Source organism: Salmo salar, chromosome 11, assembly GCF_965601325.2.
Source record: "Salmo salar chromosome 11, fSalSal1, whole genome shotgun sequence".
NCBI classification, from domain to species: Eukaryota; Metazoa; Chordata; class Actinopteri; order Salmoniformes; family Salmonidae; genus Salmo; species Salmo salar.
The window spans coordinates 83005317-83021851 of NC_138301.1; the positions used below are offsets into that span (position 1 = coordinate 83005317).

Sequence of the window (16535 nt, forward strand, 5' to 3'; positions counted from 1 at the left end):
TCTCAAAAGGGTTTCTAATGAGAAGATTGTGATCAGCACTGGCAGTCTGTTTATATTAGCAGAGCTACAACAGCCACCCTTTTTTCTATACCACCCTCTTTTAAATTTACGGAGGAAAAGATGTTAAATTCACCAGACGTAATGTTGACATTAGCTGGTCAGTACATTCCAAAGCTCCCTACTAGGGGCTCTCGTTGAGGTCACAGAGACAACAGTAGTGAAACCTGAGTTTAGAGTAAAGAGGAAATAATGCAAACTTTTACGAGGAAGAAACATGGAACTATGCCTACTGGACCTGGGAGGCGTTCTCCTTCTTCATGTTAGCCAGGTGAAGCGAAAAATGAAAGTGTATTTGGACAGGAGAAAATCAAACATTACTGAAACTTATGGTACTTGACCATTTGACTACATTTGTGAGAGGATAGTGATGCTGTCTCTCTGTCGTCCAAAGAAAAAGTCCTCCATCAGGACATGAGAAAGACAGCATGAGAAAGAATAGGTCGACCTTGCGGCGATCGTCCTTGTTGGATGCACGACACACTAGAACAGACTGATGCAATCATCAGCCAGTCATTTGCCTTTTGCCCTGAGAGAGAGAGCCAAATCAATGACGAGTCAGGAGTGATCAACCATGATGGCTGCACTCGATACAGATCAATCCTGGGAATCCATGCTCTTTATAAACAACCACACATCATTATAGCCTAGATACAGTGCAGGTTAAGTTCATTTTGGATATGAGATCTCGAGTGAAAAGTCAAGGCCTGTTTTGCCTCTCATCACTCAAGGCAAGAGCAATCAAATGTTTCCAACATGAGCATAGCTCTATCATGTCAGATATCTTGATCCAGAGCAGCAGATAGACTCCATCACAGACCACACATTAGGCCTGGGGGAAACATCGATATCCTGGGTCATCATCACTAAATGGATGAGCTTAACCCGGGACCTGGCAAGTGGGGCACACACTGTGACATCATCATTGTCAGACAGGGGACAGAGAAAACAGAGGGGACCCATCTGGCACGTGTCACAAACCGTTACCCATGGGGACAGGGCTGGGGCTAGTTCCTCCACATCGCCCCACCCAAGAGAGAGAGAGAGAGAGAGAGAGAGAGAGAGAGAGAGAGAGAGAGAGAGAGAGAGAGAGAGAGAGAGAGAGAGAGAGAGACAGAGACAGACAGGACATTCTGTGGTCTGACGCAGAGATGAGTTGGAACATTGGAGGAAATCCTGTTCTCATATGACAAGCAAACATACACAGTTTGCAAGAAGAAATGGCTAGATTTATATTTTATATTGTTCCCAACATCTGTTCAGCTCAACTTTCTATCAACGGTGAAGTCAACAACATCTTGGTTTGTTTGTGTTTTCTTCTTGCCTGCATCTCAAGAGTCAATCTCAAACCAGATAAATATTTATTCAGTTCATGTTTTAGGTTGCTAAGCAACACGTGTGGTGCAAGAGCCAATAATATGCATGAGGGGGGCCCAGGGTCAACTTCTGCTTCAGAGAAACACTGGTAGCACTCACTTGTTCTGACTTCTCTCTCTGCGCTTGTGATCCAGGCTCATCGTGTGTAGGCCTACATCACTGATTAATACTGTGGAAACCTGTGGTGAATGTTTCAATTCAATTTCACTATCGGTTATTTCCTCAACACAAGCCTGTAGCTTCAAACAGTCACAGACAAAACACCCACTTGACTCGAGAGATGTGCAAGCTATTAATAAGCAAGTAGTCTGGCCTACACATATCTTCAATTCACCCCAACCATGAACAGCAAGTGAAAATATCAAGATATAATGCATTAATCAAGACGTGTTTCCTTTTCATCCCCAACTGAAAGTACAAAAGCCAAAAAACTTAACTGGACTGGATCTAAGGTTTTGATTGGGCCACTTACAGTAGCTCATTTACAATCTGGTGATTCCTTGTTGAGCAGTATTATTGAGTTGTTGTTTCATATGCCTTGAGATGTGTGTGACAAGTTAAGGAAGAGAGCGATGATTGCGTTTTGTCTTTTCGGTCACAGCAAGGAACGCAGGGAGCCGACACAAGACATGACAAATGACAGTCATTTGTTCCCCATTATTGTTTACTGGGAAACAAATAGCAGACAGCGTTAGGGGCGGGGGGGGGGGGAGACCAGGTTCAGGTGACACACTGATTCACACAGGTGATTCACACAGGTGGCCAGGGCTACTGTGATTAGGCTGCACTCGTGTTCTCTCACGGTGTTGATGAGAGGGTTACAAAGACAGAGACGTCTCCTGACGATTACAGGTCCTACAGCACAGTGAGAAGGAAGACCTGAGTCCTTCCCATAGGATCACAGGGATGGGGCCACACAAAAACATGTCCCCAACAGTAGTAGGGGAGAGTGGGGGGAGACCAGACACTCCGACACCTGTCCTAAACGAGCTCAGTGTGTGTGGTAGACTAAACCAGATTAAACAGAACCCATTTGAATCATAGCGCCATGGTTCTGCTATTTGTCATTGAAAACGTGGTTGAGAAGTTTCCTTTTCCCCCTTAACGCTTCACTCTTCTCTCCTCCTCCTCCTCCTCTTCCTCCTTTGTGTAGCTCCCGACTGGCGCAGTGGTCTAAGGCACTGCATCTCAGTGCTATAAGCATCACTACAGACACTCTGGTTCGAATCCAGGCTGTGTCACAACCGGCTGTGATTGGGAGTCCCATAGGGCAGCGCACAATTGGTTTGGCCGGGGTAGACTGTCATTGTAAATAAGAATTTGTTCTTAACTGACTTTCCTAGTTAAATAAAAGTTTACTTTTAGTGTAGCCTGTCGTTGAGTTGACTACCGGTTTCAGGAGAGCAGTTCCCTTTAGGGAAAGAGACTGAGAAACTGAGGAGGCACATCCCGTGAAACCACACAAAGACAGAAAGGCAGAAGTAATATGAAAAGCAACACATAATATCATGCAAATCATTAGGCTACTGCTATCATGCCTGGGGAAAATCTGCATATCCCTACATCTCTCTCACAATCTCTCCCTGTCTTTCTCACACTTTCCCTCATTTCCCTAAAACACTGCACTCCCTTTACTGCCTTCGCTCTTTCCTTCTCCCCTTAACCCTTCACTCTTCTCCTTCTGTCCTCCTCCTCCTCCTCTTCCCCTGTGGAGAAAATTGGTTCTCCTTATCTCTTTCAATGCTCCTGAGCTCTTTCTCCTTTGTCCCTCCTTCCATCCTTGGAGTCATGTGGAAGAATTAGAGGTGAACCTAGTCAGGCGGTGAACCTATTCAGGCCTCCTTGAGGGTCAGAGAGGGAGTTAGGGAAGAGGGGGAGGGGGAGACATTAATAACACTGCCACTCGGCAGGTGGGTGAAGGAGTTGTGAAAAGAGGGAGGAAGAGGAGGAGGAGGAGGAGGAGGAGGAGGAGGAGGGAGTATGGAACCCCCCGTCCCAACAGGGAAAGGGGACGTTGGGCCTATCTCCCCCACTAGGGTCCCAGTCCCCTGACCTCCCACTTCATTAAAGGAAAGGTTCACCCACTATGAATGTTAATATTGCTCTCGAATGAGCCATTTATCATGTTTTAGCGAAATTCCTACCTTCGAGAAATGTTTCATTTAATGGAGGGTCTAGCACATTTCTCCTATTTGTCTGCCTCTTTAGCCCAGGGTGCATATCATGGTGCAGTTGCCAGATATATTATAGAAAGGAGATAGGAATCCAATGAATGAAGGAACGTATCACACACACCCCTCCCCCCAGCAGACTGTCGACCAATCACGTGCACACAGCCATGCAATCTCCATTGCAACATTAGCAGTAGAATGGCCTTACTGAAGAACCCAGTGTCTTTCAATGTGGCACCGTCATAGGATGCCACCTTTCCAACAAGTCAGTTTGGCAAATTTCTGCCCTGCTAGAGCTGCCCCGGTCAACTGTAACTGTGGAAGAACTTGACTGGCCTCACTAATGCTCTTGTGGCTGAATAAAAGGAAGTCCCCGCAGCAATGTTCCAACATCTAGTGGAAATCCTTCCCAGAAGGCGGGACCAAGTCCATATTAATGGCCATTATTTTGGAATGAGATTTTCGACGAGCAGGTGTCCACATAATTTTGGTCATGTAGTGTAGCTATGTTTGCTAGCTAGCTAGCTATCCAGCCCATAGAGAGAGCATTGCATTGTGGATTTTGTAGTGAACTTGAGCCACAATGATTTTACATTTATTATAATGCCAAAATTAAACATTTGTTCACAAAAAATAATGTTCTCAAATATTAGTGTTTTTTAACACTGTAAATTAAAGGAATGGGGTGGATTTTTCCATTAAGACTCTCTCATTGAGAGGAACAAGCAGGCTTGGGTTTCAGCCCTGGAAGTGCCCTGAATGTCAAGTGAACAGCATGGGGTACATGGCAAGGGACGTGGACCCTGGGGAAATCCAGGGCCAGGACAGGGGTGTGGATCGGAACAGCGGAGGAGAAGGAACTCAGGAAACTAGAGAGGAAAGCCACATCTCAAACTCTAAAACCTTGGGCCATTCACAGCTCAGTACTGTACTCAGTACTTACCCAACAAGAGCTCGGCATTGTCTGTATCTATTACAACTATCGATGCATGAGCGCCAGTCAAACAAACAAAGCCCATGAGGTTTAGATTAATCTCAGTGAGTCTGGGACTCCAGCCCTGCCCTGTGGCTGCAGTCTGGAACCCTCCACTACACTACACTAAAACAGTGTGAGAGAAAAGCAACTTGAGGTACTTTCAAAGGGCCTCCTCGAGTCCCCGACAAACCACTTTCCCCTTCTCTATTAAATTAACGGGTGTCGGGCCAACAGACAGGCATGTGGCTACAATTAAACCACTAGACCCAGGCTAACATTCCTCCCTCGTCTCCCCCGCTGCTGCTGTCCCCATCGAACCTGTCAGCTAAACATGCAGCTATTAAGGGCCAAGACTGGCACAGAAATGTGTTCAATTTCTTGTTGTGGTTCAGCCAAAAAAACTCACTTTCAGTTGCTGCTCTTTGAGCAGTGTCGTCCTCCCTGATTCCATCGGCCGGTCAATGAGAGAGTGAGAGCTGCCTCAATGTGTGTATGGGAATGTGTGAGTATAAGTGAGAGTACCTACAGTGTCAGTCAAAGGTTTGGACACACCTATTCAAAGCTGTCATCAAGGCAAAGGGTGGCTACTTTGAAGAATCTCAAATCTAAAATATATTTTGAGTTGTTCGACACTTTTTTGGTTACTACGTGATTCCATATGTGTTATCTCGTCGTTTTGAGGTCTTCACTATTATTCGACAATGTAGAAAATAGTTAAAACAAAGCAAACCCTGGAATGAGTAAGTGTGTCAAAACTTCTGACTGGTACTGTATGTCTGTGTATGTTTGTCTGTCTCCTTCTCATGCTAACCCTGGCCAAACTCCTATGAGAAGTGAAAAACTAAAAAGAGTGTTGAACTTGTTAAAGTAATAACCACGAAAACGTTCTCCCCTTTCAGAGCCTGGATTTGAGCAGTGTAGTGTGTAGTATGTGTATGGTCTACTTGCTATGATCCCTCTAGCGTAACTGAATTAAGAGCTTATTAGGATTATAGGAACGTAAATGATTAGGCTTTCCTCTGTCATGGAATGTTGCCATGCTGAGTGGCGACCCGTCGCTCAGGGCAGGTGGGGCAGAGCTCCGACCTGAAGATCACTGACGTCATGATTCGACCTTGTTCCCAGTTGTTTTGAAAGCACCATAAATCCAGAGGATGCCAGACTTTGATGACAACATTTTATGACAAAATTTGCCCATGAAGGACCGCCGCGCCACCATCCTGTTCAAGTGAGCACAGCACAACAAGGGGAGTCCAAACATGTCTTGTATGCTGCTGTATAAGTGATGCAATATGCCAGGGAGATATGTACGCTATGGCTAAGAAAGTAATACTAAGTGTATGTTGTGTAGTAAGCTGTTAGTAGCCCATGTGCCTCACCCTATGTCACGTCCTGACCAGAAAAGGGGTTATTTGTTATTGTAGTTTGGTCAGGACGTGGCAGGGGGGTGTTTGTTTTATGTGGTTCAGGGTTTGTTGGGCTATGTACTTATGTAAGAGGGGTGTTTGTTTTATGTGTTCCGGGGTTTTTGGTCTATGTTCTATGTTAGTGTATTTCTATGTTCAGTCTAGTCTATCTATTTCTATGTTTAGTTCATTGGATTGACCTTCAATTGGAGGCAGCTGTTCCTCGTTGCCTCTAATTGAAGGTCCTATGTATAGGGGTGTTTTTGTAATGGGATTTGTGGGTAGTTGTTTCCTGTTTGTGTCTGTGCACCTGACAGGACTGTTTAGTGTCGTTCGTTGTTTTGTATACGTGATTTGTTTTTTCTTCTTTTGATTTAATAAAGAAGATGAGTATACACGTTCCCGCTGCACCTTGGTCTAATCCTTACGACACCCGTTACAGAACTCCTCACCACCAATGGACCAAGCAGTGGGGTAAGGAGCTGCAGAGGAGCTTTCGGGAGTCGTGGACCTGGGAGGAGATCCTTGCCGGAGAGGGACCATGGAGGAAGGCTGGAGTGGACCGGGAGTGTTTTGTTGGAACATGGTTGGCATGGAAGCCTGAGAGGCAGCCCCCAAAAATGTTTTTGGGGGGGGCACATGGGTAGTTTGGCTGGGCCAGGGTTGAGCCCTAAGCCAACTCCCCGTGCTTACCAGAGGCAGCGTGGTACTGGTCAGGCCCAGTGCTATGGGGTGATGCGCACGGCGTCGAGGCCAAGCATCCACAGGACGTTATGCTCGGTGCCAGCTTCCTGCATTTGCCGGGGGAAGCGGGCACCAAGCCAGTAAGGGTGGTGCCAGTCCTGCGCTCGAGACCGCCAGTGCGCCTTCACGGCCCAGTGTATCCTGTTCCCACTCCCCGCACTAGCCCTGAGGTGCGTGTCTCCAGTCTGGCATCTCCAAAGCCAGCACCGCGCACCAGGCCTTCAGTGCGTCAGCCCAGTCTGGGATGTCCTGTTCCCGCTCCTCGCACTAGCCTTGGGGTGCGTGTCTCCAGTCTGGTACCTCCACCACCAGCCCCACGCACCAGGCCTCCAGTGCGTCAGCCCAGTCCAGCTCGTCCTGCTCCTGCTCCTCGCACTAGCCCTGTGGTGCGTGTCCTTAGTCTGGCACGTCCTAAGCCAGCTCCACGCATCAGGTCTTCAGTGTGCAGTCCCCGTCCAGAGCTTCCTGCAGCAGTGCCTCGTCCAGAGTGTCCGGCGACAGTGCCTCGTCCAGAGTGTCCGGCGACAGTGCCTCGTCCAGAGTGTCCGGCGACAGTGCCTCGTCCAGAGTGTCCGGCGACAGTGCCTCGTCCAGAGTGTCTGGCGACAGTGCCTCGTCCAGAGTGTCCGGCGACAGTGCCCCGTAGAGAGATGTCCCACAGTCCGGAACCGAGAGAGACGGTCCACAGTCCGGAGCCGAGAGAGACGGCCCACAGTCCGGAGCCGAGAGAGACGGCCCACAGTCCGGAGCCGAGAGAGACGGCCCACAGTCCGGAGCCGAGAGAGACGGCCCACAGTCCGGAGCCGAGAGAGACGCCCTACAGTCCGGAATCGGCGCAGCGAGAGTCGCCCTACAGTCCGGAATCGGCGCAGCGAGAGTCACCCTACAGTCCGGAATCGGCGCAGCGAGAGTCGCCCTACAGTCCGGAATCAGAGCAGCCAGAGTCGCCCTACAGTCCGGAATCGGCGCAGCCAGAGTCGCCCTTCAGCCCGAGGTCTCCAGCAACGCGCATCAGCCCGAGGTCTTCAGCGATGCGCCATAGCCCAGAGACTTAATGAGTATTTAGCGGGGGTGGACAGGGTAGGTTGGGGAGTAAGGCCGGAGCCTGAGCCACCTCCGTAGTAGGGGGTTGGGGGAGGGGCGGGGCGGGTGTAGCACAAGAACCGTCGGTGACGGTGGCCACCCTCCCTTCCCTCCCTTTAATTGGGGATTATTTTTTTGATTGTGTTTAGAGTTATTGGATTAGGTTTTGTTTTGTTGTTTTAGGTGCATCCGGGGTCTGCACCTTTGGGGGGGGGGGGGTACTGTCACGTCCTGACCAGTAAAGGAGTTATTTGTTATTGTAGTTTGGTCAGGATGTGGCGGGGGGGGGGGGGGGGGGGTTGTTTTATGTGGTTCGGGGTTTGTTGGGCTATGTACTTATGTAAGAGGGGTGTTTGTTTTATGTGTTCCAGGGTTTTCTGGTCTATGATCTATGTTAGTGTATTTCTATGTTCAGTCTGGTCTATCTATTTCTATGTATAGTTCATTGGATTGACCTTCAATTGGAGGCAGCTGTTCCTCGTTGCCTCTGCTTGAAGGTCCTATTTATAGGGGTGTTTTTGTAGCTGACAGGACTGTTTCGTGTCGTTTGTTGTTTTGTATACGTGATTTGTTTGTTTTTCCTTCTTTTGATTTAATAAAGAAGATGAGTATGCACGTTCCCGCTGCACCTTGGTCTAATCCTTACGACGCCCGTTACACCCTAATAATTTGGTACCTTTCCCCCTCATAACTTAGCCTACTGTTCTGACTTGGTGGTGCACATGTAGCCTATAGCCTGTTTTAGATAAATGTTATAGCTAGTTTCATCATAGCGATTGATGGTTTTTGCGACTGCACTTGAAGTTATTGGAATTTTCCAGATTGACTGACCTTTATGTCTTAAAGTAATGATGGACTGTCGTTTCTCGTTGCTTATTTGACCTGTTCTTGAGATAATATGGACTTGGTCTTTAACCAAATAGGGCTATCTTCTGTATACCACCCCTACATTGTCACAACACAACTGATTGGCTCGAACGCATTAAGAAGGAAAGAAATTCCACAAATTAACTTTTAACAAGGCACACCTGTGAATTTAAATGCATTCCAGATGACTACCTCATGAAGCTGGTTGAGAAAATGCCAAGAGTGTGCAAAGCTGTCATCAAGGCAAAGGGTGGCTACTTTGAAGAATCTCAAATATATTGTGATTTGTTTAACACTTTTTTGGTTACTACATGATTCCATATGTGTTATTCCATAGTTTTGATGTCTTTGCTATTATTCTACAATGTAGAAAATAGTCAAAATAAAGAAATGCATATAGTGAATAGATCAGAGTGGCAGCAAGTATCAAACCTTTAATGGTTGGGTGTTTAGCCATGTCCTTTTGATTTGTTTTGCCCTGCACTCACTGCCAATTTAGAAGCATTTGTTAAGGTCTCTACAAGTGCAAGTGATATAAAACACCAACTATTAATTGGTATGCTGTAATACATAATTACATATAGTCTAAACAAAGGAAGCACTCCCAAAGCCGAAGCAGAATTAGTTCGGTGGAGATCTTACACACCTACATTTAGAAATGTGGAGAGATGGTCATGAGATGGTGTTTGGGTCCTAATATTAATGAGGTAGAACTACTACCACATATCACTTCAATTGGTACAGCACTCTCACTAATGGGTGCAACAAGTATAGCCTCTTATAAAGGCACGCCTCAAAATGTGTTGATGAGCCACAACAATACCAAGTGCTCCAAAATTACAGTATGGTACTGTATTCTGTGGGGGTGCTGGCTGAGACTAAGCTGTGCATACACAAGATACTGGTCTCCTTACTCAACCCTTTACTTATGCAAAAAAAAGATCAATTGGCATTTCTGAGGCTGATGAAATTAAGCCAGGGAGAATTTACCCTACACCACCGGGGTGTCCCAGAGTAGTGTCAGAGACCTGTGGCAGCACACATAGAGAGAGAGGCAGGGAGAGGTCCAGTGTTCATACCTCCTGCTGGGTTACAAGAGGGACACAGCCACCTCAGGAGAGACTACATGCCCTCTGGACCAGAGAATGATCCACAGAGATTAGGCCTACACATGACATATTAAATATGGCACCAGTGGGCCTATATTTAGTACTAGGTCCGAGAAAAGGTATTCATAACAAAACAAAACAAACCTAGTGAACAGGTAGGAGTAATCTGCCTATTTATTTGAATGTCATTTTGCATCATTAAGTATAACAGTGAGGAACAACAGCTAGGCCTACTATATAAGAACACTGAATTCGGAGCTGCAAGGCCAAGAGAAAGGATTTGTCCAAAAGAACTAAGAGCCAATAGAATGTGAGTTAGATTTACCGGGTCACTTCTGAGTTCGGTCTACAATGTTCAAAACTTTCTGCTCTCTGTGTCAAGTGGAAAATGCCTGTTTGCAGGTCAATAGAAATCAGATTATTTCTGAAGTCAACCTCATGTAAGAGGAGAGAGAGAACTCGAATGGATTTTCCAATAAACTATCTAACTGAGACTCCTTTTACCTCAGTGGCAGGCTGTGTGCAGTGTAGGAGTAGCCTATGGACGACATCACTACTAGCTGAAGGAATGAGGCGATGGACCTATTCCTTTTCATTTAGACATGACAAGATTCATCCCCAGTATCATTACGTGGAGGTAGGCTATAATCTACCACTGTGATTCTAGTCATATGGAATGCAATAACTCTAAACCTGTTATGTCAGCCCATCGGTAGCCTATTACTGGTATTATTCACTCGTAATGACTCGCCACACACACACACACACACACACACACACACACACACACACACACACACACACACACACACACACACACACACACACACACACACACACACACACACACACACACACACACACACACACACAAGTACCTCACCAGAGGTATCTGTTTAATGAGAAACATAAATAAGTTGAATGACCACATAGGCCTACAGCAACTCTTGTTGACCACAGTTGTGTGTCAAATTCACTCTCACAACCACTCCAAAAAGCATTGGGGAGCTGCTGCTTTGTTACAATGAAGCCAGAGTTGAAAACAGATAGTAACTAAGAACGATTTTCAATTAAACAGAAAAGAGCAACTAACCAAAACAGCACTGTACCATTACTACCTAAATGGAACATTCTCTCTCTAATGATGGGTAACCTAACCACATTATTTAGCCTGCAAAGAGGCTTATTCTGGTCTTTCCCCGCCTTTTCTTTTCAAGACCAGCAGAAACCTCTGAGAGCGTCACATCACAAGAAGTCTGTCCACTAGGTCTATAACTCTCTCCAGTGATGTTCTTCTCGAGTGGTTGAGAAACACAGCTTAACTGTGACACTGACTTCACTTCCTGAAATATCACTTCCTCACTCTGTGTGTGCTCAGGCCGAAAACACCATAAGCTGAGCTTGATAAGACCCATGTGGCAACACACCACTCCTTCCCTTTCTGTCACATATAATTTAAAATTATAAAACTGGCCTTGAAGAAAGCAATCAGTGTAATAACATAGGAATAAATAACGTAACACTGGAAACATTTATTTGCCACTCAAGGTAGTCCGCTCTTGTGTAATCTTGGTTCTACACATAGGCCTACAAAAGTAAGTTAAGATGCACTTGAAGAGTTTCATTCCAAAACGCTATATAATCATTTTCAGAAATGTTGGTGAATTAGCTTTTATTGTTTTAAAGAAATTATGAAAGAGCTTGGTGTATTTTTCCCACTATCTAATCATGGCATGGGGTTGTTCAATGTTTAAAATCTATCAATTGATGGTTTAATTTCAGAGAGACAAATAATAACGTTTTATTGCAAAATGCTATATATCCGCCTCACTCTTAGAGATATAAGTAGTACTGCTAGGTTTTATACAATCAAATGTAACAAATGACAAAACATTTTATAACGAAATGTACAAATAATACATTTGTGACATCAATATTTAGAAGAAAAAATCAATTATTCACCACTGTAATATAAGATATGTATGTAAATCATTTATTTACATTTTGTATTTTAGTCATTTAGCAGACGCTCTTATCCAGAGCGACTTACAGTAAGCGCATTCATCTTAAAATAGCTAGGTGAGACAACCACATGTCACAATCAAATATACAGGATATGAACATTCCATTCCAGCTAAACAATTGACATAGCGTTTTTTATCTAAAATCTATGAATGAAAAATCATAGAACACTAATATTTTAAACGCACATGAGGGTACCCATAAGCAATCATTTCAGAAGAAAAAAAGCTGTGAAAAATTGGTGGATATAGAGTTTTGGAAATAAACTCTTAACTTTTTCTACAAATGACAGCACAGAGATGTCACCACGGGACAAAGGGCGAAGACATTGCCGACCCCAATTCTTAAATTGGGTTTTGCATGACAGCAAGGGACACCGAACACACTAGCAGCTTTACAACTACTAGGCTACAGTACATCCCCAGCTCACACCTGTAGAGGTCTGTTTGGTCGTAAAAAAAAAAAGAGTGTCTGGTTCTTATTCAGCCCTATCAAAGCACTGAGCATCTAGTTGCAATACATTATTTGCAAACGCTCCGTCTCCGCTGTGAACACTAGCACTGTATGCTTTTCTGAAAGAAAGCAGACAGGAAAGTGTTTTGGAACACTCTGGGGCAATGCTCTATCATCGTTATCTGGCCAGCAGAGCACTGCATCTTGGTTAGGCAATAAGCTAGCGCTTAAGAGCGTTGGGCCTGTAACGGAAGGTCGCTGGTCCAAATCCCCGAGCCGACTAGGTGAGTAATCTGTTGATGTGCCCTTGAGCCAGGCACTTATCCCTAATTTTCCCTGTAAGTTGCTCTGGATAAGAGCGTCTGTCTGCTAAATGACTAAACTGTAGTAAGAAAAATAGGGCTGATGTCATGGCACAAATACGAGGCCTCAGAAGCACTAAGTGTTCGCCATAAACTTGGACCAGGGAAATGATTGGAGAAGAATTCAGGAGAACTGACCCCTTTGTAGCCCTCTTCTTCTCCCCACCTCTCTCTCTGGCTCTCTCTACCTCTGTCTCTCTCATGAGGTGAAACACGTACCAGATTTAACCATCTCCAGACCCCGCTGCTTCTCCATCTGCTAAAACTGAGGCAGGGAACTTAGCACAAGCACACACACAAGATTTCCCACTTCCCTGTTCCTATCACTGAGATTGAAGCATGTTTCAGATGTGAAGTACACAACACGCAATCAAGCAGGTTCTAATGGCATCCCACACTGTCACTTCACCAGTAAATTTGGAACCAGTGGCTAATTTTACAGCACAACAACAACTTCTGAAACAAAAGGCAAACAAGAGGAATTCCACAGGATGTGACTGCTTATTAGGGCTCCATAAAAATAGCTGTGGCAGTCCTGTAATCTTCTTTATTCTCATGCCGGAGTTTATGACACATTACGTGGGATTTGGGTTTTGTGTGTGTGGTCTGTTTTAGGCCTGTATCTTGGAATCCATCACATCTGAAGCCCCTCTTCGAATATAGAATTACGCTGCTTGCTTTTGGGCACCAAAAGCAGACAAGCTGAAATAAGTGAGAGCCTTTCTTCAAGGCTATTATACAGGGATCGATGTCTGTTGTACATCAACTAACTAGCATACATTTTTCTTCAAATTTTGGTATCAGGGCATGTGAGTGGGTAGATGAAATGTGGCATCATAGCTGTGGAATTTGCAGTGGTATTCAGCTCTTCCCCCCTGCTTCTATTTTACTTCCTCACCCTCTTCCTCCTCCCCTTTATTTAAAATAAAGTTGGACAGACAGCCATCACACGGTTTGGTTTCGCTAAATCAAGTGAGCTTTGACAATCCAGCATTGTACAACCAGTTTTGATTATGGTGCTTGCTTGATTGCTGGTTCTAAGCGTGAGTATGTGTGAGACATGGGAGGAGAACTGACTGTCATACAGCACAGTGAGTGAGTTGTGTCAGAGTTGGTTCTGAGAAACCGCAGCCCTGGTATATCCTGTTCAACTTCCAACTGTCAACTCAGACTCTCCTCTGTTGCCAAGACAAACCATATATAGGAAGTGTGTAGGCCGCTTAAATCTAAAACAAAATCCATAAGCACTGATAAGAATCCATCATATACTTGCCGCTCTTTTTGTTCAATATTCATACAATGTAGGTGGTTGAGTATATTAGGTCTTTTCAGAGTTTATAGGTACCACACTACCACCAAGCATTCATTTACATAAAATAATGTGTAGTCAGTGTCCATATGTAGGCTATTACAATGTGTTCAGCTTTCTCATAACAAGGGAGATCAATTAATGTGGTCAGGAATGGAATAGCAGTGAAATAGATGAAGCACAAGCACTGCCTGGAAACGTGAAGAAAGGGGTGTGTTTCAGATACGCATGTTAGTGTTATGTTGAATTGTATTGAATTGAATGCATAATAAAATATCTCAGTGAATATCCTCATTGTGATGTACAATCTACAACAGCCACATGCACATCGGTCTGGAAAGCCTAACTGCCCCAGTTAGAACTGGACATATTGACCACGTCAATACAATAGCCTAGGCTACATGTCAGTCAAGGCAGAGAACATGATCAATTTGAATTCGCCTTCGTTGGAATGAACTGATTGACTACTGGGAAATATGGTACGGTTTTTATAGCAGTTATTGCAATGTAGCTAATAAACATCCAGGCTTGGTTTGCAAGCACTGTTGAGTCTTCGGGGTATTTCCCACTATTGATAGCCACTGATAGACCGTTATCTGGGCTAATAAATAAAGCTCTGCTACTTACCCATAGCTCTGACCCCCAGCTCATGGTTCCAATGCGATTTCCTCGTAATAATCCACGATTCAGACGGGGTGTATCGATGGTAAACCACTGAGGCGTTTTTTTTTTTCAATTTTAAATCTTGCTTGCAGGCTGACTGTCTCTTCGTGAGCGCCCTCCGAATTTGTCCTTCCCTCCCCGGTGCGTAATTTTTTTTCTTCTTCACCTCCTCATTCTGTCTTCTACAAAATGGCCAGAAGCCGCAGCGTAATCTTCAAACGGAGTATGTGGTGCTGCTGTTCGGTGCTGAGGGCGGGCACCGCAATGACAGCGGCGGAGGCGCGTGCACTCAGAAAACGCACAAGAGTTTACGTAGTGGGGGGTGGGGGGGGGGGGGGCGTTCGGAGCCACAGATGGTTGTTTCGTGTGACAATTGATAATCACGTTATGATATGTATTTTACACTGCGGTGACTGCCACCGATTTGCTCCTAAACCGTCCGTGTTTTGAATTAATTAACCATGATACTCATATGGAGTAACGCTAATAACAAATCATCATATTATTAATGGGCCATATAATATCATGGCCATTATCGAAGTTATAAAGGTTATGATGCATAAAGAATACTTCAAATGTATGTTGAAGTGTGATTTGGGTGTATTGTTCTGAAACAGGACGAATGTGATTAATCATTAAGACAACACTGCTCCCTGGTGTTAAAGTATTTTTGTGAAAAACCTTTCTACGCAATCTCCTATTGGCAGTGGTTATCGTGGTTATTGCTGGGAACCCGAAGTTATCTGTTCAGAGAGGCAGGTTGAGGGGATTTGGGGCATGGAGGAGGGTTTGTTGTATTACTATATGGATAACACAACGTCGTTTTATTGATCTGTGTGTCAGTGTCAGCAGAGTATGCTACCTTGTAATTTAGTCTTATAAAAAAAACATTATGCTAATGAGAGGAGGAAAGCAGTCCCAAGCTGGACAGAGGAGTGTGGGGCAATGGTGAGGAGTAGGAACAGGGCATTTAGAGTACTGAAAAGGATGCATAACTTTCAACATCTGATTCAGTGTAAGCAGGCCCTGGTGAGGAGAACTATCTGTCAGGCAAAGAGGTCATGTGACACCATTGGAAGGGCGACACCTGTGGGAGAAGTGTGGGGGATGATTAAAAGGATGAGTGGGGTTAGAAGGGAGTGGGATTATCCAGTGTTGAGGAGTGAGAAGGATGTGGCAGTGACAGATGAGGAGAAGGCAGAGATGATGGCCAAAGCGTTTGTCCAAGGCATAGCTCTGCAAATGTGTCAGAGGAGAGGCAGAGGGGGAGAGAGAACGAGAGAAGAGTGTCCTGGAGTGCTGGATAGGATGGAGGATGTAAATAATGCATTGAATGCACCATTTACCATGGCAGAGGTGAAAAGGGCAATAGGTAAGGCTGGGTTAACCTCACCTGGGAAAGATGAGGTGTGCTATGTTATGTTGGCCCATCTTAGTGATGAGGCACTGGATAAGGTATTGGTGTTGTACAACACAGTGTGGGAGGAGGGGAAACTACAAGGCAGCTGGAAGTAGTGGTACCAATCCGGAAGCCAGCGAAGGACCCAACGAGGCCAACAAGCTATTGGCCAATAGCTTTAACATCACATGTATGTAAGACTATGGAATGTATGATTACGGAGAGGCTAATTTACTTCCTGGAGAGCAGGGGGCTAGAATCGCCACATCAGACTGAGTTCAAGAAGGGAAGGGGAACTATGGACCCAGTGCTCTGCTTAGAAGCAGAGGTCAGGATGGCTCAGGTGAACAAGGAGACTGTTGTAGCTGTCTTTTTTGATGTGGAGAAGGCGTATGATATGATGTGGAAGGAGGGGTTGTTAATCAAGCTTGATATTATGGGGATAGAAGGAAGAACGTACAACTGGATAAAGGATTTCCTGTTTGGAAGGTCTATCCAGGTGAGGGTGGGAAAGTCACTATCAAGCAGCTACCTGGT

General features: G+C 45.1%; 1 protein-coding gene across 20 annotated transcripts in view; it reads right to left on the reverse strand.

Moving 5' to 3' along the window:
- LOC106562963 (formin-binding protein 1) overlaps window positions 1-14869 on the reverse strand; it is a 103618-nt gene extending 88749 nt beyond the window's left edge. For 3 of the 20 annotated variants that reach the window (XM_082958104.1, XM_082958103.1, XM_082958101.1), the window contains exon 1: window positions 4988-5068. In XM_082958104.1, coding sequence (XP_082814230.1) covers window positions 4988-5032 — 45 coding nt within the window. In that variant the 5' untranslated portion in view covers window positions 5033-5068. Of the gene's footprint in view, window positions 1-4987; window positions 5073-14563 lie in introns of those variants that run through there. The other 17 variants (XM_082958098.1, XM_045689870.2, XM_045689869.2 and 14 more) reach the window with 12 other exon arrangements.
- Between the last annotated feature and the right edge of the window lie 1666 nt (window positions 14870-16535).